Below are 22,709 nucleotides of genomic sequence, written 5' to 3'. Positions count from 1 at the left end.
AGGGAAAGAAGGGGCAGTTATTTACCTGTCCTTTTGGCTACCTTTGGCTAACCGTGGTGGCCAGGAGTGAAAGGTAGTTCGGAAACGGACGAGATTGTATTGTCAACAGCAACGGTGTGGCCTTTGTCGTTTGTTTACGTAGGTGAGCGCTTCGCGATTTGTTTACAATCGGTTCGAGGGGGTCTCCGAATTGTCTAACATCTAGCTACGAGTTCCCACGCTGATAGTATTGTGACAGCGGGTTGACCATGCAGATGAGCCACTTCACGATAGGAAGTCACTTTTCTTTCATTGGAGAGGAAGGATTAAAAACAGGAGCCTTACGCAGTTTTACGGCGAAAAAAGGTAAAAACCTAAACTTACAAACTGCGCTGAGCCACTTGGGTATATATACTGTATCTTTGAATTAACGCGGAAAAAAATGCGTGTTATCCTGTTGTTTAGTCCCCTCTCCTAATTAGATACAGGATGCCACCAGCTCAAATATGTTTAATCACTCTAATTAGTTCAAGGAAAAGCGCCACTTGCCGTTAGACAGAGGCCTTTCTCGTAAATTGCGTAATACTATAATTCCATTAATATGAACATTTATAAAACAATGAATATTTTTTAAGCAGGCTGCTTCGCCTAGAGTCGATTTGTCATGAAGTTCTATGCTGTAGAAAAACAGTGTGGCCAACTCATATCACGAGTATCGTCATCGGCCGAACATTCAATCATATTGCGGAATTAGATTTGATTATGTACATCATCGTAAGAAATCCCACGAATGCCATTTATCAAATTAGTCCAGATAAATTACTCTAACTTATTCGAAAATGTCGAGTGAAAAACCTTAAGTTTTCTATTGCAACCAAGATAATGACGCACTCGCTTAATTTAGTAGGAAATTTTCATTAGATTTATACCACAAAACGATTTTGCACGCTTGGCTTAAAAAGGATAGCATTGAAAAACGTGTTGCAAAAATCCTGCGTAACGGTTATGATTGACGAGGATTAAAAGAACCAGACAGGGGCAGACGGCAGAGACGTACTCGCCAACGACGACGACCGAAACCCTGTTTTTCTTCAGCTATCACGCGCGCGTATGTAAAATTGTATTCTCGAGGATTGCAGGCGTTTTTATCTTTATCATCTTCTCTGATGATTTGTATTCCATTGAGGAGGGCTGAGGCTGAGGCTGTAAGTACTCCAATGAGTCCCAGCTCAGCATATGAGCATATGGTTGGCACTCGTTCTGCCCTCAGGTAGTCACGATATCTTAATCCCCGATCACAATCACCAATTGACCTGCCGCCGCGTCCATTCTTGGCAATTAACTAACTTATTCAACGCATTTTACCACCCAGTTTCGTAGGTGTAATAATATTTCGCCTTTTAAATCCGGTTTGGATTCTGATGAACGATACCGATGGCTCCTTCTCGAGAAAAAACTTCTAAAGCTAGATGTCTGCAACCTAGGATCATGTGGGTTGCAAACTTGCAACGTATTAATTAAGCGGTTCGGATAAATCACGATTGTTCAATTTCCCGCATCCATGTATTACTTCCATAACAAAGACTATGCACCACGCTGTGACGCAATAGCACTACCAACATTTTCTTTACTTTTTCAATCTTTAAAAATCATTTTCACTTTCAGTAGTGTACCTTGAAAAAAAAATTACGGGTTATACAAACATACCGTCCGTTCCGGAATCAGAGGTCGAAAATTTCGGGTGCTGAAGCCGTTGCTTTGATTGCTCCGGGAGCTACGCCCAGAACTTCCAGCCACTGAGTCCGGAACGCGGACGGTAAGTCTATATAGCCCGTCAGTACGGCCTCCAAGGCCGAAGTTTTTTTTTAGTGTAACTATAATTGGATTACATTTTGCAATTAGGAACCACTATCTCTGGCTCTTCCATAGAAGCACACATCTGCATAGGGAAAACAATGGCATGTATGTTGTTTCTAAAATGGGCCAAAAATTGTGGTTCCGTATTGCAAAATGTAATCCAATTATGAGTGAGAATATATGAGATAATTCTTCGTATGTTTGTATTGAAAGAATCTTTTGCGACGGCATAGCTATTCAATAATGTCACCGCTAAGACTTTTCTCGGAAAGTTGCTGCTCATAAATGCTACAGTTAACAATTTCCAACATTTCATTTTCTCACCCACCATTCAAAGCGGTCATGGCCTCGCGGAATTCGAGCAGGTCAAGCGTTTTCCCAGCCTCAAAGTCAAAGGCATCGGCGACGAGGAGTATCGCACGGGTCACAAATTTCACCAACAGGAGTCGCATTAGGAGTTATTTGCTTGCGTAAGCGTAATCCGATGCGTGCGAATTCGTCCCTGCGTGGTCGTTCGCTCTCAGCAGAAGTCCACTCGATCCCTTTAAGCCTTTTGACACTTGACTTACTTTTTAAGCCGTTCTCCAACTCTTTAACGCTAAGCCCCTAAACCGTCTCTAATCTTGAGGTTGTATCAGTAGCCTTAACTCGTGATCCACAGAAGTACCTCCAATTTTCGTATGACTCGGTTCGTGCGATACCTAATCAAGGACACAGACTCGGATCTAGAATACTTGCTCATTTACTTTGAGAAACTAGTATTTAAATTGCATCATTACGCATTGTAAAGAAATCGTATCATATTGTGTTTTTATCCTTTTTGTTCTCTCATTTTTTACGTTATTAAATGTTTGAATTATTTACATATATTGAAATTCATACGTCACAGGCAGTTAGCAATTGTCGATAGTTTGCAAGCGGTATGCGTTTAAACTCGTTTAATTTGAATAAGTCACACAAAGATTATAAAGGTTTCATTGGCAAAGAACTTAGAAAAATGAATTAGGCTTGGAGCGCCTTCAAACCCTGGTGATACTCTCTGCATTGCCAGAGAGCTGGTTTAGTTGCATTTCCGAACCAAACCCAACTAATGTCACTTTTTCACTGCACGCGCATGCGAGTACGCTAGCTGGTGTCGTGCACTTAAGAATAAAAAAAATTAAACGTTTTGAATTCCAAGCATAATAATTAGACTCCATTATCCCGTATGCTTTACTCATGAATTTTTACATTTTTTAATACAACAATAATAGATTTCACATTCCCGGCGATGGCCACCGACTCGCAGAAAACCCGTGGCTAGCTTTGAGGCTGTGGTGCTTCTATTTTATCTTCTTTGCTCCACTTTTTTTCTTTTCTACAAATAAAAAAAGCAAATTTAAATTCAATACAAGTCGAAATTCTCCCGCAGTCAAGTTTTTTGCACCTGCCTTTCTCGTATCCTAGTGAAACACTGACCTTTTATCTTCACGAAATCAATAAATATTACATTATCACTTACCTTCAAATATTATGCCTCTAATCTCAACACCAATGATCAAAGATCCATTGTGTTGGGCAACATGTCCGGATACGCTTAATCGTTGAGCAACGAAAGTGTGACCGTAGCAAAGCTGTTTCTCTCACATAATCAAGGCTGAAAAGCCATGAAATGTAATCAGGCACATGTGAAGCTGAGCATAAGAGTCATAAATGGAATCAAAGTCAAAACAGTCGCTCCAGGCATGGAATTCCGTGCCTGAAATCCCAACGTTCGGTATTCGCCGATTCTCGAGTTGAGTTGTTTGCCTGTCAAAGCAATATTTTACCACATAATCGTAGGCGGGCAGATCTCTCTCCGCGAGCCATCTCTGGTGTCTGAACTAACCAGATAATTACACTAGAGACGATCCAAATTATCCCGTGACAGGAGCAGGAGATCCCAGCCGAGGGTTTGGCGAAGGAATCAATCGATCGGAGGAATTATCGTCGTTTCAACCCCCAGCCGCGGGCGAGGGCTGTTCCGTGAACGGCTCGGCTATTAGAAATCCACCTGGGTGGCCCGGCTTCCTCCGTCCTGAAAACATTAAGCCATATCAAACACATTAGCCGATACAGATGTGGCCAGCATAAAGGACCAATGTTTTTATAGTCAGCCATTGACGACCCCGCGGGAGACCGAATTCGGCGCATGCACCCGCGTGTCTCCCTTCCTCCCGTCGAAAACGAGGGCCAAAAAAAAGGTCATGGTCCTTTTCTACCGCATGCGTTAACATAGGGCAGGAGAGAAACGGAGATAACCCGAGCGGCGATTCTGCATGTTCTTCTATGTAATGAGAGAGATGAAAGGGCCAAACGGCCCGCGTTTTCTACGGCCTCTCTCTCTGTCAGCGATTTGGAGAAAGAGAGTAAAAGGGCCGCGCGTGGTCTGCGCTTCTCCATTCGCCTCTTTTTTCGAACCCCGCTTTCGATATTACTAAAAGAGAGAGAGAGAAGAGCGTGGCCTTGCCGAAAAGAGTGGGAGGAAAGTTGGTCCGATAGATTCATTTCTCAATTTCCACAACCTCTCGACTCGGGAACGAATTTTTCATTGTGACCAGTTTTCGGGGCCTCCTCTCGGATCGGCATGTGTACATTCCAGCCGGCCCGCGTCCGTTCGATTGTGTCTGTGAATGGCACTTTTATCCTGTTCTGGCCGTAAATTTTTAACGGGTCTGGCCGAATTATCATGTTTTGAGAATGGGCGGTGCCGCGGGTATGGATACCTACCAGACGGGGTCTGTTGCTGTTTGCAGAGAGCGTTTGTCTGGTGCCCCTCCTGGTCCATTATCGGATTTTGTGGTGTTAAATCGCATCTGCTGGGTGGTTCTCGCTCCTGGAGGATGTTTGGGTGAAATGTGATAAAACGGTCGACTTGAGGGTTGCACATGATATATGCTCTGACTCCGATCGCTGATTAAAGGGACTTCGGAACAATTTTGTCTCCAAATTTTTCCAGAAATTTTCATGGGATGTTTTACCAAACAGACGAACGAGTCGTATATATAAGATGCAATGCTCCCATTCCGTGTCCGTTCTAAGTCCCGGGATTTGGAAATTGTTCGTTCCAACTTCTCCCACTCCGTGACCGTCAAAAGTTCCAGGATTTCTTTTAGATTTTCTCAAAAGTTCCGAGAAATTTCCGGAAATGCAAAAGATCCGGAACGTTGTGGGAACTTCGAAAGTTCCTGGAAAAATTCAGGAAAATCTCAACAGTTCCGAGAAATGGGTGAAAAGATGAAGTTCCGCTGAAAAGATGTCCCGAACGCGTCTGCAGTTACCCTCCTGAATGATCGTAACTAGTGTTGCACCAAACAGCGTATCTCTTTGAGGGAGAATTGTGTTCGAATGGGCTTTTTTCCCCTCTGTATTGAGGTTTCCAATTTTCTGGATTTTAACGCACAGTGGCTACACCTCCAAGTTACTGGAATATTTTACTTAACTTAGCCTCATGTCGAAATGGCAAAGTTTGATGATAGGGGATATTTTGTACCTGGTTTTTTCGCCTCGAAATTCGCATAATTTCAGACGCCTACGGCAGAAACGGAGCATCAAAGCCTAGAAAATTGAGCATTTTACAACGAACCATGGAAAGAAAAATATTTTAATTGATTCTAACCACCTTTTGAGGATAATACATTTGTTAGGGCCTAAAAGAAAAAGAAAAAAAGATGTTACGGGCTACTTGGGCATATCGTCTGTCCCGGGCTCAGAGGCCGGAAGTTTCGGGTGCTGGAGCCGTAGCTCTGAGTGCTCCGGGTGCTACGCCCAGAACTTTCGGCCTCTGAGCCCAGAACGCGTCTATATAGCCCGTGCGCACGGCTTTCCACGGCCGGAGTTTTTTTTCAGTGTTCAAAAGGTAAAAGCGACCCTGTCTTCTTTCAAGTCGACTTTGTTGATATATCACTTTAGATGTGCTAGAGTGAGATAAGCGTTATCTCTCGATACGTCGATGCGCTCATGAACTACTTGCTCACGGCGACGTCCGAGCTTTCATGCGGGGAGAATATTAAGAGAAAGGGCGAATTAATACGGAGAGAGGACGGGGGTAACCCATTTTTGGTGTGTTAATTGCTCACTGGCTGGAACAAGTTCGTCAACGATCGCAGTGATTAAAGCCTCAAACTATGCCGTATGGGTGCAAGAGGCGTGGATGCGCATGCTCGCCGTTGCCAATACGCCGGGAATGCCAGGATGATCATCCGATTTTTTACTGAACGGTGATAACGGTTGGTTTCCTGTAAAATTTGGCAATGTCGGTACATACTTCAATTTTCGGTGCAAGAATACTCATTATTACGGTTGCAATATTGTGCGAAAAATCTGTATAGCTTATTTTAAGGAGACTCAGATTCGGGGATGGTGTAGCTTAAGTGGACTACATTTTGCGATTGGGAACTACAATTTCTGGCCCATCCGCACAAACATGTATGCGAATAGGGAAACTACGTTACGTTGTTCCTAAACGGAGCCATACGTTGTTCCTGAACTGAGCCAAAAATTGTGGTTCCTCATTGCAAAGTGCAGTCCAAATAATGTACATTCTAAATAGGTATGAGATTTCATTCTAAATCAAAAATCAATGTTTATGTGCTTATCTGTGTAAGTAATGTTGCTTCTACGTGACTTCGGCTAGAGGAGAACAAGCACCTGAGTTTAGAGGGTGTGAAAGCCCAAATTTTCATCGCAGGAATGGCTACTCAATCAGGGTGTCTAACGGTCCCCAAAAATCCCCGATTTTGGTTTTTTATAACTGGTAGACACCCTGTCAACTAAAAGGTACACAATTTAGGTAAGACGTCGGATTGGCAGCGTGGCTTGTCACGCATCCTTGGCATGCACGCGCCGCACGCATTGGCGGCGTCGCGTCCGTCGCGGCGCGGCGGCGGCGTTTCCCGCATGGGTCTTAATTGGCGCCCATCGCCGGGCATTTTTAAACAGAGTAATTAAAAAAGTACAGCTCTGAAATATGAAAGGCGCGGGGAAACGATGCCACCTCTCGGCAGCAACTCGCCGATGCATATGGCGCCTGCTGGTCGACTGCTGAATCTTTGGTACTCTTGAATCCTTTCTAGGTATTTTCGATCTAGGAATAAATTTATTGAAAATCCACACAACACCCAAGTTTTTTGCACCGTATCTTTCAAAATATGTTTCTACCGATAAGCAGAAATCTGTAAAAAATGGCTACAATTTAGGAAAAGTATCGATTTCATTTAACTATTCTTGCCTATTTTTCATTTCGTTTTTTATGCTTTGCTTAGAAAAAAATGCACAGGTACGTTTGTATGTTGCTGTAAGTATATTTTACTATAACTTACAGATAGATGACAATTATACTTCTTGTGGTTTGTTAAAACTGTAGATGATATTGTAAGAATGAAACACGTCAGATCCTTTTTTTCTTTTTTTCCAGTTGGGGCCTTGATTTACTAGCTATTTCAGAATTTTTGACGGATGTAATTAAACCATAATTTCAGTCTCTGTCTGAGGAGAAAGATACATATTAGTCATTTCTAAAAACTGAATAGTAACGCATTACGGGAGTTACGGGATGACAACTTCCGAAAGTTAAAAGTTCAGTCAACTCATAGGGGTGATGTCGGTCCGGTTATCCAGGAGACCCGGCCAGAGGCAGCTGTTGCGGGTGTTAAGCGCGCAGCGCGACCCTAACCCCCCTATCACCCCCCCCCCCCCCCGGACCACTATAACGAACATATGCTCCACAGGAAAGGAAAAGGTGCTCCACTTCCCCATGCTCGCATACCACAATATATGTGGGATATGATACAAGTAGCCTTCTCACCTCTTTGCCAGATTAGCAGATCACCTTACTCAAGGGCGCCCATGCAACGGCGAAGTTCAGAGGAACTTCGAGCTTCTGTTTTGTTTTCTAGATATGTCGCACCCAGGTATAGAAAATGATCCTTTCCTCGAAGAAATTTTGAAGTTGCATTTTTCGTTCTGGCAAATGAAGTGCATCTAATTCTAAATTTAGAAGTGCTGAAACTAATTGCCACGTTTCCTGATTTTAAAGAAGTAATAATAAATAAAAATTAAATAAAACCTGTTTCTATAATGAAAGGACAAGTTACTTGAAGATCCGTTTGTCGCGGTTATTGCTAATTTGGGAAAAAGAATAACATCGATAATGATTAATATAACAGAGCCATTTCACACCTTCAAAATATTTCTTACTGAATTTTTTGGTTGAACATCCCCAGGCATCTAAATTTTTCGTTACAGGTGTGATTTTTTTTTAAATTCGTTTTCTCGGGAGCGATAGTTAAAATTTCTGTTCCCGCGATCAAAATGGGACATCGATGCGACTGTCAAGTGGTGCCCATCAACGCAAAGAGGCTTATCTGTTTTACTATCGACATTAGTTATCAACAGAGTATCATAAGACATGAATTCGATAAATCTGTTGGCGATAGGTATGTTGTTCGCAAAAGAGATTTCTCTATTTTGATGGACAAAACTCGATTTTTCATTTTGACCTCCCTAAATTGAACCATGGAGACTTACAAAACGATAAACTATCGAACGCGTCTCTATTAGTGTTATTAACTTGAAATTAGTGTCAATTTTCAAAAGCACCTTTGATACTCCAAAGAGCTTTTTATGCGGGTACCTATGGTATTTTGTTTCAATTTCAAAGTACCTCTGGCGACAATGGTGGAGCCCAATAAAGAAAGGGGGGGGGGGGGCTTTGGATCGCGAGGCCCTCCCGTCTCGGTCGTCTCATTCATGCTCAGCCGAGCTAAGATCCTCATCCTTTCTACTCACACTAACACACCCTCGAAAGCGAACTCAAAGACACAGTAAAACCTTTATAATATCCGTAATTAATACTTTTGTTATTAGTAAATTCTTTTGTAGATCGCACGTGCCTTGCCGTGTCCTTGATTTGCTTCCACGTGCCCGCACCATCCCTCTCCGTCCCCTCGGGGTTTTCTCTGTAACCCCCCGTCAATTCTTCGTCAGGGTCCAAGTCTACAATTTTTCCTCCAAGAAAAATGAATCTCTAAATTAGAAATTGATGTTCCACGCGAGGAAATCGTTTTTCACAGTGAAAATGTAACTGCCTTTTATTTTTTACAACAATTCGCCAGTGTGTGTTCTCTTTAAAAAAACAAGTTTTTTAGATCCAAGCATTATTTTTTTAAAAGATGAGCACTGCGGAATACTGTCGTGCTAAGAAAAAACTAAGTATATACATTCGAAAGTTGCCAAATTTCATCCAGTTAAAGTTTGTAAAAATGAATGTTCAAATCGATTTGAAAAAAATTTGGAAATCTCTTTTAATCGGGTGGATGGTCAAATACCTAGCGGGTACTACGTCATTTCCAGAGAGGAAAATTTTCGAATTTTACAATCTTAATACGAATCCCAATGCTTTATTGCGAATATTTGGCGGCTTCGAAACATTCATATGAGGAACTATCACAACATCTGCGAGAACGCAGAATTAGGATTTTTTACGCTTCTGGTAATACGACCTTCATTGATGGTTTCGATTAAGGTACACCTACCTAAAAAGAATGGATGCCTGCTCCTCTTTACTATAATCATGTTCAGCAATTATTTTTCAAACCATCATCAACACAGATGAAGTGATCTCCGCTGCGCAGAATCAAAGTTTTTCATGACTCACACTATGAAACTGCGTTGTGTTTCACAGGAAGTGGAAGCCGATTTCGATAACATTCTCGGAACTCATTGACAGTCTCACATTATAGACGTGATTCGAGGCAATTTATTCGAAACAATAATGTAAAAAACTCGACAGGATGGGGGAGTCACTTCAAACACGGTCAAGTGTATGCCGGCGCTCACAAATAAGCTAATTACAATGATAATGTGATGACTCGATTCTGCTATTTTTATAAAACAGGTTTGTGCGAGACACCCGTCAGCAGTTTGTCAGTCTCTCGTAACAAAAAAGAGGAAACAAAGAAAAGAGGAGAAAAGGGAAAAAACCAGTTCGAGAAGGATATACCATGACACTCAAAGTGATAGGCGGTCTTTATTAGATATTCTTCCTAAGGGGGAAAAACACTCGTCTTTGTTTCCGAAAAGAGGCGTAAAACATGGAAAACTGGGCTAAAATCACGTACAGCTCTCGGCTCTCAGCTCTCCAATAGTGTCCGAGACAATGAAAAAAGACATGACCAAAAGTAATAAGTAGCAAACAATGGAAACGGATCGTTTTACACCAGATGTTGGGGTTGAAATTTTGAGACCTCCGCCCACCCTGCTGGGGACCAAAAAAATGGTAATCAGCTGTCTTCTCGTGTCTTTATTTTCTTGCCGATGAGAGGGTTTTAAAGGCAGATTCGTTTGATTTTCGACGGTCTCCACCCTCTTGCCTTGCTATTCATCAATTAACCGATGCTCAACATGTGTCACCAAATGTCCTATATTTTGCACATCCTTTTGTCAATGGTTACTTTCTGCGAGTTTCTCGTCAGTTTCAATGTAGTCGTGCTCACAGGAAGCAGTCATTTCTGTGTGGGAACAAAATCAAAAATTGAAAATTGACTCCTTGGAAAAAATTTTCTGTATAAAAGATTTCACTGGTTGCTGGCAGGAGATTCGTCGCGTCCTTCCTAAACCGGGTCCTCGCATGTTGGCGTAAAAAACTACCATGGTAGTTTCTTTCCAGGAACATGCTCAGAAAAAATTCTGCGAATAATTTTTTTTCAATTTTTGTCTTTTTGAGAAAATTTATGATGGCATGGTAGGTAATGACCTGCGAATAAGTCATTACAGAAATAAACTAAACTGATAGATTTGATTTTTTTCTATGCCTTAAATAATATTGTCAGAAGTCAGGATTTACACCCTGTTGGAACAAGGTATCGATTATTTTCAAAATTTTGGAACTGAGAAGTAAATAGGTACCCACAGAAGAATGACGAGCATCAATGGCATCAATGTCGCGGCCTCGTACTTCCCCCTCTCGTGCAAGATCGTTGCTCTGTGCTAAAAATAAACAGGGACAGAGATCCTATATTTGTGACTTTTTTCCCTTTATCCTTCTCTATTTCTTAACTGAACGGCTCGCAAAGTGATGTGATGGTAGAGCCCTTCCTGCGAGTCCCAAGAGACAGCCTCGTCTGCTTATCGACTTGGTCCCCCTCTGCACTTCCGCACTGAGGCTGATACGATATCGCACATCTGAGGCAAGGCTAATTTTAAATTGATTGCAAGTCGAGCAAACAATGCGTATCATTCTGTTCATTACGGGTGGAAATGAGCCACTCGCAATTTGTTCACTTAAAAATGATCAATGGAAACCATTCTGAGCTCATTCTGATTAAGATCACTGTCATCGGCCTAAAATGATCGATTAAAAATCTTCACCGTGGAGGATGCCAAAGTGCATCGACAGACATCGGGAACTTGACAGAAATTTATCGCCAAAAGAAAAAAAAACCGTGTGTATTTCCGTTTGTAGATTTTTTTCCCAAAATTGCAAAAATTACTCCCTACTTTGGATAAGTGACATATTAAATTAATTAAAACCGAAATTTGAACCTTCCATTTCAAGTAAAACTCAAGTCTATTCGAATTTCCAATTCAATTCAATGCAAATAAGTAAGAAACGGAGGTAGTTCTATTCTCCAAAAATTCTGAAATGTCCTCCCACACCATTTGAGGGAAGTATATTTGAGAGACTTGGAGGACAAGACGCACAAGTGCAGCTTTTGCTATTTCAAGAGGTACGTGTTTCAAATTCTAAAAGTTTCACGGAGCCTTAGGCCGCTGGAATCTAAAACTTACTTTTTGATGCCTTAAAGATGAATTTTTGTTGTGAATTTTTCACAAAATATACTTTCAAACTAGTTATAGTTTAGTTCATGAATATCTCAATTTTTTCAAACCTGAACTTTTGCGCCTTGTCTTCCAAGCCCCTCATTTGGCGGTTTTTTTTTTCTTCTTCAATGGTTTTAATTGCAAACAAATTCAGTCTTCGAAAAACTGTGGTACATTTTATTCTGAAAAAAAAAAAAACTTTTAGACGTTCGAGCGTTTCTCTCTCATAGATCCCCCCCTCCCCTCCTAAAGACCGGTCGTGACCTACGCTGTGGAGGTTAGCGAGGAGAGGAAACTCTAGAATAAAAAACGGATCAAAGACCTTGACGAACCGTTGCGCGTTGGAAGCAATTCCTCGCATCCCTCAAAATCTCGGGCAAATCTGCCGTGACAGCGAAGAGAGCAGTAAGTGCATGCTGGGATAAACCTCGGGACCCATAAAAGCATGTGCTCCTCATGGCTCATACAGAAATGCACTTACTGCTCTCTTCGCTATCACGGCAGAAATGCGAATTCCTCGGCGAATAGTGCAGAGGAAAAACGCACGCGATCTGCATTGCGTTTCGAGGCTGGAGCCATCTGGCAGTGAGCGATGGAGGCTGGCAACCGGGGAACAATAATCCCGGAGATGAGTTGAATATGTGCGGGGCTAAGCACTCTGGAGAGAGGACGAGGAATGGAATATGCTTCGCATCGGTGTCGCTCTATGTAAACTAACTGTAACTTATGAGATATTTGTCGTTTGAATTACTCGCATTTTCTTCGGCTACTCCTGCGCCGCGCCGCCGCGTGTCACAACGCCGCGCACCGGTTCGCGGAATGAGCGCCAGGCGGCGCCACGGTTGCCGCGGCTGACGGAAATGAAAAATTCCTCAAAAAAATTCCAACATTCCGCGTAATGGAATGAAAATTTTGGTAATTTATTACTGTTTCAAGTATCAAAGTTTTTCGGGTGGGTGCTCGATGCCCCAAGGGTTGTGGTTCGACAGAGGGCAGTGGAGGTTAGGTGTCGTGGAGCGCCAGGGAGTGCTATAAAGCGACCTATATGTAATATGTATGTATCAAAGTTTCATACCTAGGTATTATCTTCCGGAAGAAATAGGTGCCGTCACCCAACACGTTGGTGCACACCATGTTCTCCTCCACCTTCCTTGGAAGGATCAATTATTGATGGATAAAAGATGCTTTGGTTGCTCCTCACACGCCAGGAGTTACTAGCCAGCACAATCGCAGGTGCGTGTAGTGAAATCAGTACCCTTAATTGGGTTTGGTTGGGATAGGCAACTAAACTAACTGCGTGACAAGGCGGAAGGTATCGCCAGGATTTGAAGGCGCTCCAAGCCGTGGGCAGGCTTTCGAAGTTCTTTACCAAAGAAACCTTTACTACGTCGCTACAATCAATAAGTCAATACAATCGTATTTTTCAAAGAACGTTGCCTCGGTGTAAACTACACAAGGAAACGTAGCGTTTTGACAGTCTTTTGTATTTGCCTCTGTGTTGAAAGTGTTGGATGTCAAGAAAATTCTGAAACAGCTGACGAAAATCGTTCAATGGTTGGCCCCTTCGGAAACGGTTGAAAGTGAGACAACCACGGTGGCCGTTGGGCGATGTGTCCGGTAGTGAATTTGCGGGCGCAGGCGGGTAGGCGGCTGTAATTGGCCTCTTTAATGTCGCACATCTTTGCTTGGTGGACCTACACGAGTCGCGGATCGAGCAAGCCCGACTATATCCGAGCAAAATATTTTTATGAACAATTCTAGAAATGCTTTTGTCTCGTGGCTCCATCCTCCATCCATCCGTGATTCATTCATCAGAAACAAAGACCCACCCAGTAAGTCATGCCTGTTTCCCTTCGTTTTTTTCCGCATTATCCAGTCCATTGATCTAGCCGAGTAAAGATCTCTAAAAAATCATAAAGTGAATAATCACTTAAGCACCATTCGTAAAAACACTGAAAAGTCCGGAATTCTTTTTGAAAATTTTACTTATCAGTTATCACCTTGCGACTCACATATCTGCGATCAAATCCATGAGCAATTAACGTTAATGTAAGATACCTCGCGACTCTAATGTAAGATGGTTCCTCGTTCAATCCTTTGAATCCTCTTGAGAATCGACTCATTCATTCTTGATCACGATGAGACAACTCTTCTTACGTAAACAAAGAACCACCAGATTCAACGCAGATCTAGACTCCTGAAATCTGGGTGGAGGGAACTCCGGAAGGGATTATTTCCGCATCCGCCCACCTCTGTCAAAACCGCAGAAGGGCGGCGAGAGCCTAATTATCACGGTTCTTCGCTTTGCACTCGAGAAGTGATCTATTTTTCGAGTATAACGATATTATCTTCCCTGACAATCATCAAAAAAACGTTTTTCCTCGGCAAACAAAAGGCTTCGCAACGCGGGTTCTTACCAGAGCTCCGCCCTCTGCCCTCCCCCGCTCCAGACGATAGGTGAAAAAGGATGAATGATCGGTCGCCGAGATCCTATGGGTGTCTTTTTCTCACCTGCGCGTGTTTCTAAAAACGATAAAGTGAGAGAGATGAGCCCTGCTGCACCTCTACCTCTTATCATGCGCAGTGATGTCAATTTATGGACATGCTACTCATTTTAGTGAAAATGTGAGTAAAAATACGGATGATTTTTGGGGGAAAATCCCAGTGTACCTCAAATCGTGCAGCTGTAATGGTTCAGTTGCGCTGATCATAGAATTGTGTTTTGACGTATGATTCTTGTGGATCGGCCAAAAATAATAAGATTCATCCAAACAGCAACTCTACGTCTAATATTAATCGAGATATTGTGCTTTGAAAAATGCGTTTAATGACGTTACCCAAGGCGGTAAGTGACACCTTCGGTTTCTTGCACAGAACGACAAACGTTGCCCCGAAGTCTCTCGCCAGAAAAACTCTTTCATAATGTTTCGAGACCGTAAATTGTTTCTCTTAAACATTTTGTCGAGGTTTTTTGTTTGGAAGGGCAGGTACCTAAAATGACGCCGAAGTGATACTACTTCGAGTTTGATAGTTTTACTTCAGTTTATGGTAATGAATTGTTCGACAAAACACGATCAGAAGATTTTCTTATTGCCTATGCTCTTTGGCAGCGCTGTTGAAGCTACCCAGATCCGCCCCTAGATCAGCCCTTATCCTGATTTGCTTCTAGTTTCTGATAGAAATTCATCGCAACGCTGCCCTCAAACCAGCCCCGATCCCCGAACGGCATGTGCGCGGATGAAAGCGACCAGCCGGCAGATGCTGAAGTGTCCTACCCCGCAATCAAAAGGCCCGAGGCTGGGGAGGAGGATGGGGAGGGGGTGGCCCCCGAGAAGTGTTAGGGCGCCAGCCGGCAGCTGGACCGGCCACAATACGGCCAGACGCTGATCGGAATAATTTTCGGCTGCGGTGTCCACCTGTACACAATGGAATGCGAGTGGTCGGGCCCGCGACCGCTCATGCAGTGACATTGAGCCGCGAAGACGAATAAGGCTGTGACCCACAGATCGCTTAAACATGCATGCTGCTGTCCTGAATTTAAGTGCGCGCTGTAATCCGGCCGTGTAAAGCTCAAGTCCATTTTCGATGAGGTTGCGTTAACGCGGGAAAAAGTGGAAGGAGGAATGTCGACTTTTAGGTCACTTAACATGGGGCAAAAGCTGTTTCAAGCTCTCGTTTATCGCTCACTTTTGGCTGGTAAATAAAAACTCGTAATCGCAATGTCCCTGAATGCTCGTGCCCATAGCCTGTTTTTTTCTTCTTCTTTTTTGTCCACAAGAGACAAAAATAAGAAAAAATAAGGGTGACGTAACTCAACTGAACATTTGGCCACAACCAGGCATACTCATTTTCCGGGTGGTGAGCTCTGCATCTGCAACCCATTTTCCACCCTTTCGTTCTTCTGAAATCGTTCGGTGTCTATTTTTGAACCGCAGATGTGGATAGACTTCGTACCATGTTCTTTTTTAGACATTTCTTCAGTCACGCGCTACTGGCCGGTAGATATGCAGAGCCTTTTACACGTGTCTCAAAAGGCATATTAAAGTTAAACAAAGCAACAATACAAATCGTCCCTACCCAATCGGAACCTAAACTTCGCGTACTTTCGTGCTTGAATTCTAAGAGACATACGGGAGGCCAGGACTCCTCGCCGGGGGGCGGTGGGAGAGGAGGGGAGGGGGTCAGGCCCACAGACCATATATCCTGTTAATGATTATTAAGTTGATGGAAGGTGGATGTTGGACGGTGGACGCGTGCTCCTCGATTCCAGGACTGATAACACCGGAACTTGCGATGGTGGTCGTGCATATTATTTGATTGCATATTCTTAAAAACTGTGTCCGTATGAGTCTCGATGTGGGTGTGTGAGTGTGTGTGTGTGTAGCCGAGCGTCACACGCTGGCAACCAGCCGGGCACAATCTTGTCGGCCCAGAGTTGTGCGATTTCATGTTTATGAGAGTGAACGCTATGTTGTATCGAACAAAACCCCAAAACATCATTTATAAGTGTATTGACCATAAGACTTACAAGTTTATTGCCACATAAGATACTAAGCTTACCTGCACATAGTTTGAGCGAAAAGCTACTTTGGCATGATTTCATCCCGGTGAAATTTTAAGTAGGCGGAAAGACATTTACTGAAAGAAAAATCTGGAATGATCTCATCCAGAAAAGTTAAATGAAAATTGATCACGCTATTCGAACGAAGAAAGGGCTACCAACTATCATTTTCTCACTCAGAATATTATACGAAACCGTATTAAACCCGGACCCGCTCTTGAGCTCAGGGCATTTTAGAATTTCCTGAAACCATCTCACCAAAAGCATTACCTCGTAGGAAGCCATGGGCGCAGGAAGATGTTCCAGGGGAAAATTGCCCTTCTCCTCTTCATCCCCAGGGTCGGATTTACCAGAAGCATACTAGGCCCATACTAGGCACCACACAATTTTCTTCCATGGTGTCCCAGCTAAACCTGGGTCGTTCCCTTCCGCGGTGCTTCCCGGGTGCTCCCAGGTTCCAACCTGAAATGAGAGAATGTGGGGGGGGGGGGGGGGGTCAAATTTTCTTAAGAAGGGTAAAGGGGCTAAATTTCAACAAACCTAGTGAGACCTTAACCAACATTGTTTCACAGAGATTTTCAAGTCTTTGAAGGGACCGATATGACCGATCCTTTCGAAAGTATGTCCCTGCCAATATTGATTTTTAAGTCTACACGGAAAAAAAATGGATTGCTGATTTAAAATTAAATTGTTTAAAAAATATGTCCGACATGTTTCAAAAGTACATTTTACAATAGTGGAAAGCTAATTTAGCTACGAGGGTTGTTAAATTAACATTTTTTAATTGTAAAATCTACATCGAAACGTGCCAGACACATTTTTTTAACAATCTAATTGTAAAATCAGCAATCCATTTTTTCCGTGTATATACGCTTGTCATATATTGTTGGGTAGAAATTGCATGTCGGGTAGAAATTTTACAACCGCGGGTGCGACACTGGTGAGCTGCTGCTCGGAGGAGGTCGCTGCAGACGGCTCTGTTGTTGAGTGTCAGTCTGTAAACAGCTGTCGATCCGCGCGGCTGTGCTCGCCCCTTCGCCTTTCCTCTCGTGGGTCGCGTCAGTGTTGCGTCGACGTCCCCCAGGGTCTGCTCTTTCATCCTCGGTCTCATCCCTCGAGTGCTGCTCCACTCTCAAGTGTATCCAAGTGCGAGTTTTCGGCGCCGTCTTCCGTCTAACGTCCCGCAGACCTCTAGTGAAGTTTATTCTACGTCGTTTCTAGTCTCTTCAAGCCAGCTTCGCAACTGGCTGAAAATTTGGTGGCATTTCAGGCAAAATTTTCGAGGCCAAGTTTCACAAAATTGTTGAGCTACAATTTTTTCGTTGTCGCTTGCTGCAAGATGTTTTGAGGTCGGTGTGCGCCCTTATCGCGGCTGTAAAGTTTACTAATCGATAAAATTATCGCGCAATAACTGATAAATAAGTGAAAATTTTCCATGCAGCTGTCATTTGACTACGTTTGAATTGTCAAACACTACGGTCCGAGATAAAGTCTGGGTGCGGTTCCGCTTTTTGCCTTTCTTTCGGAGTGCTTGTAATACTTGCACGAATTCGAGTGTCGAGCTTTTAAACTGAAACTGACTCGAAAGTTTTGAAGGAGCATCCTAAGGATAACAGTGTTGGTTCCCGGTTTCATATAGTGATTTTGCTAATCGAAAAGCAATCGATTGTATACGTCTTCGTACCTCAGTTTCAAGTCACGATCCAAAAAAAAAAAAAATATTACGCGTTTAGTGCTTTTATAACGCTTTTTTGTGTTTATCTAGTCAATAGTTAGTGTAAAGTACATCAACCTGTCGTGAGAGTTGATCAAAGTCTTCCAATAAAATATACGCTAATTTCAGTACATACAATTAACTGAGATTAAGTGTGCGTTCCCTTAAGTTTGATTGCAAATCTCATATAACCGTGCGTTAAAGTCTTTTTCTCTAGACCACTCTCTTTGTGCTGGAATTTAAATTCAAGTGCGGCTATAGAGAATTTATTTTCGTTTCCAATTTGTACACTTTGACATCGGTTTTATACGAGTGGAAAATCAGTTTGAAACACCTGGAAATCGCAACCGAGCTGAGCTTTTAAAAGTTTGTCTTCACTGCTAAACCACCCTCTTTTGTGTCGGCTCCGTTTACAATCAGTGCGGCGATTTAAGTGCGAGTGCGATACTTGAAATCGGTGATCCGAGCACTGAGTTGGAGTGTTTCCCGGCGAAGGCGATGAGTCGTCGGTACGCGGGAATCCTCGTAGTCGGTGCGTGAGCGGCGTGAAAGTTTCGGGCGATCGAGCTGGATTAGCTGGAAAAGTGGACGGCGTTTGGCAGCGGGCCGGGTGGCGCTGCGGCTTTGGCTTGGTCGGCGGAGGATATATTACAGATGGAGCTCATGTCGCGAATAAAGAGCATCACCGCTAACAACTCAATTAGGATGAGCAAAACTGCAAACGGCAAGGTAACCGTTACTTTACTTTCGGATTTATCGGCTCCTGCATCGCCCAGTTCTCACGAGTGCGCCGGGCCGCGTCCCCGTCCGTCCCCGCCGTGGGACGCGCCGCGCTTGCTCTCGTACAGTCGTGTCCGGGTCCCGGAGTCCCTCGTCTTCCCCGACTCAGGCCCTGACGGCTGATTATAGAAATCCATAGACAAAGCTGTATTCACTGGAAAAAAAAAAAAAAAAAAACATTGGATCTAGAGTCCAAACTCTAGAAAACATTGACAAGAAAAAATACTCTTGATTCAATCAGATTTGGACTGAGTTAAGCAGAAAGGAACCAACCCACATTCTGGAAAAAATTGAGTTATGAAAGGTTTTGAACTCAACCACTGCTCTACCATCTATCGCCAAAAATTCAAAGTTTTTGTTGGAGCAAATTTTGCAGAAATTGAACTTGAAGTTTATCTTTTACATTGAGTCTTATGCAGGAGTCAAACTTTAAACCTCTTTTTCTCGGTTCGATCCCGATGTGGCTTGGTTCCTTTCTGTTTAACCCCGTCCATTTAAGCTTAAATCAAAAGGAAATCCGCTCAAATTAAGAAGCTTGTTTCTTGATTTAAGCAAAAATCCGATTGAATCAAGAGTATTTTTTCTTATCGATGTTTTTAAGAGTCTGGACTGTAGATCCAATGTGTTCTTTTTTTCCAGCGTACGTCCATTAAAATTAGGCGCAGGGACCAAGCGTTTGACAGATCTTAATATTGTTTGCTGCTCCACTACTTTTAATCACCAAAACGCTATTTTATTAAGTGCTAGTGCAATTGACCGATTGCAAGGGGCACGGTCCGTGATTCCCGGTATTGTAAGGGGAGGGTGTTCGGAATTCCAACCCACCTCCCCATCTTACGCGTGAAATGGCACACGTGTTCACTCTTATGCAAATCGAGCTGGTAGAAAAATTGCGAGCTCACAGCTTTGACCTTGAGTTTGAACCGGAGCGATGGATCGCGCCTCGAACTGCGATACTTTCCCCGCGAACAGTGCTATCTATCGTTGTGGACGTATACGTTTCGAAGCGCCGTTGCTGCGATGGGGGCGGAGGAGGAATTTGGACTCACGCTGCTGATTGTAATCGCGCAAAAACGGATATTATATCGCGCATTAGGCCGTTGCGGAAAATGAACGAACTCACACCAGCATTACCTCTGGGAGGAAGTTCACGGTTGCCAAATGTCACAGCTCCCTTCTCGCTAATTCATGATAGTATGTTGTTGTAAAACGCCAGGATACCTCTCCTCTGCAATGGTGTGGAACTAGAAGACTGTTCAATAAAATAAAAAATTAGTTATTGAATAATGGAGACCGGAAAAACCATGCCCTTTACTTTTTCTTCCTCTTCCTCTCCTCAAAATTCAAATTCAAGAAAATGAGCCGTATTTTTATCATGTTGGGGAATAAGAATTTCGACAGTCCGAGAAAACAAGATGCTCTGTTTCAGGCTATCTCTGTCCCTATCAAGAAATTTTGGTGCTTTTTTTGAGAGCTTGTCAGCAGTGAGAGACCTCTCAAATCTAGTTTAATTTGCAGTTTTTTTTTTTTGAAAATTAGGGGCTTCCAACTCTCGGAAAATTTCACACTGCGCATATCTCGATCAATTTTTAAGTTTGAGAGCCCAGTATGCCCCCTTCAACCCCCCCCCCCACCACAAAAAAACCTTTTTCCGCCTTGAATTTCACGAATGAATCCCTCGTTTAATTTTCTGAAAATATGATTCGATTGAGTTGATCCGGTAGCAATCATTGCACTTGATCCCTGGGGGATTTGGAGACCACGTCTGGATCTACGGCAACACCGAAACGGCGCACCACACAATTGGAAATAAAGAGTTGTATTCGCAGAGCTAACGCGCACCACTCTGCCAGTAATTAATTCATGGTTTGTTAATTCCTGTTCGCTGCAAGCCCCCGGTCCCTTCCACCTCCCCCTCGCCGAGCAGCGAGCCTTATCACTCATTCACACGCACAGCAAAAAAATGTGGCGAGGCCTCCCGCGACTCTGTGGCCCATCTTCCGATGCAAGATTTTTAACTGTGAGAAGTTCACACCAATTAAAATTCCGCAAATTCCGGTCCACCCCCTCGTAACACACATTCCTCGTCGGAAATCCGTTCCGACGGAGGATTCACGCTTGCACTCGCGGATACCGCGTGTTGGAAGTAGGGAACTCTGCCGTGATTTCCATGACGCCCGGTCGCAATCCGTTTGTTTGGTACGAGTTGAGCGACGTGAAAGACTGCGAGCATATCCGTGTCAGTCTCATTCAAACTGATGAAATTAAAAAATCAACGCAATGATAGCTATGCACACACGGACGGAATTTCTAACTGACTGCGCCCATTGGCGGATCCAGCAAATTGGCAACACTGTTCTTATCCATTTAAACCTATGTTAAATAATCGATTCTCGGAGGGGCATCTGGCCCCTCCAAGAATCGATTATTTAACATAAGTTTAAATGGAGAGAATCCATTGTTGCCAAATTGCTGGATCCGCCCCTGAGTGCGCCCCCGAGGGCGACGCCATCGGGAGCATTAAAAGCTACGTTTCTCGTCGGAGAACTAAAGAGGTAACTTAAGTCTCATAGGATAACGGACGTGGATCATTTACTAATATTAACTAATTACTTAGCGTTCAGCCGTTTGTCGAACTAGTAATTTAGGTACATCATTAACCGGACATTCGGGGTTGTGAATACTTCTAAGGAAGTTTCGTAACATCAAATAATACAGCTGCTACGTATCCACTTAAACTCTCTTTCAGCTTATGGTAAAATGTCTGAATACGTCAAAGAACGACAATCAGTCTCGCTTTTGTTGCTAATGTCGCGTTTTTAATTATTTCATAAGTCATCGTTATGGTTTGATCACAGAAAGATTGCAAGATTATCCCCAAAAGATACATGATTTGTCACGAAAAAGAGAGGAAATATTTTTCGAAAGTTTGGAAGCTTTTTTCCGCTGATCTCTTGCCTGACAAATTATTAAGTTTTTTTTTTTTTTTTTTTTTTTTTTTTTTTTTTTTTTTCTGAGCAAACTTTCACTAATCTGAATTTTCTGTTTGTAGGAAAGTATAATGACTCAGTGCATGTTGAGTGCAATAACTTCTTAAAATTACCGCCATAAACTAATGAAAGTGTTTTTTTTGTTTTGTTTTAGATCCCAGAAGCTACAGAAAATGATATCATGAGCTCAATTGTCTTTTGCATACATCATAAAGAGGGATGCAAATGGAGTGACCAACTACGAAGACTGAAGGTGTGTTACAATTCTATTCCCTTTACATTTTAAATGAGTAAAAAGAGAAACTAACTATGTGCGGTCATGCTATATGCATTTTGGCAGCATGAGATCTCTCTTAACTCACGTTGTATCTCATCATTTTAATTTCCAGATCTTTCTTTCCACACAAACTGACAGCTTTCCTTGAGGTAATTTTGTAATAAGGCGAAAGGATACCTCAATCAACTTTTCCAGCATCAAATAATATTAATTAGGTAATTGATAAACTAAAGGAACGGCTGAATAGGAAACACCTAGCTTTGTATTACGCACTGAGGATTTCCGGAAAAAAAGTAATCACTTTATTAGGTGTTTGACAAAAATGAGAGTAAAAAAGCTCAGCTATTATTGTTGCACTCCCATTGTCAGTAATTACTGGCAGCAGATTCAAATGTTCAACATCGTGGAAACGATTAAAATTGACCATTTTATCCGACTTGTAGAGGCTGCAATTTGGAATCGCTCAAAAGCGCCTTCAACTTTTGCTTATGCAATTTCCCGACCAAAGTGGTCGAATAGTTGCCTAACCGCCCAGTGGAAAACATGCGAGAGGTCTGATTGCCTCCGCCTCCATTTGAACTCGCGTACACACCGTACGTCCTCTTTCATTCCTCTTAACCTCTTTCGAATCTTCTATCTTACCCGAAAGAAGGGAGTATCATTACGATTTGATATTCAGCAAGAGGCGAACAGAGCAGAGCTAGGATTCAA

The 22,709-nt window shown here is 42.9% G+C and overlaps 1 protein-coding gene across 2 annotated transcripts in view; it reads left to right on the top strand.

Moving 5' to 3' along the window:
* The window catches only part of Traf4 (TNF receptor associated factor 4), a 37,776-nt gene that overhangs the window by 9,159 nt on the left and 5,908 nt on the right, over nucleotides 1-22,709 (top strand). Inside the window, exons 1-2 of one of the 2 annotated variants that reach the window (XM_019055331.2) lie at nucleotides 17,207-18,680; nucleotides 21,876-21,974. In XM_019055331.2, the coding sequence (XP_018910876.1) occupies nucleotides 18,606-18,680; nucleotides 21,876-21,974 (174 nt within the window). In that variant the 5' untranslated portion in view covers nucleotides 17,207-18,605. Of the gene's footprint in view, nucleotides 1-17,206; nucleotides 18,681-21,875; nucleotides 21,975-22,709 lie in introns of those variants that run through there. The other variant, XM_019055330.2, reaches the window with a different exon arrangement.

The sequence above is a fragment of the Bemisia tabaci genome, chromosome 1 (assembly GCF_918797505.1).
Source record: "Bemisia tabaci chromosome 1, PGI_BMITA_v3".
Lineage (NCBI taxonomy): Eukaryota > Metazoa > Arthropoda > Insecta > Hemiptera > Aleyrodidae > Bemisia > Bemisia tabaci.
Note: the sequence above shows the minus strand (reverse complement) of the source record. Positions and strands in the feature narration are given on the sequence as shown.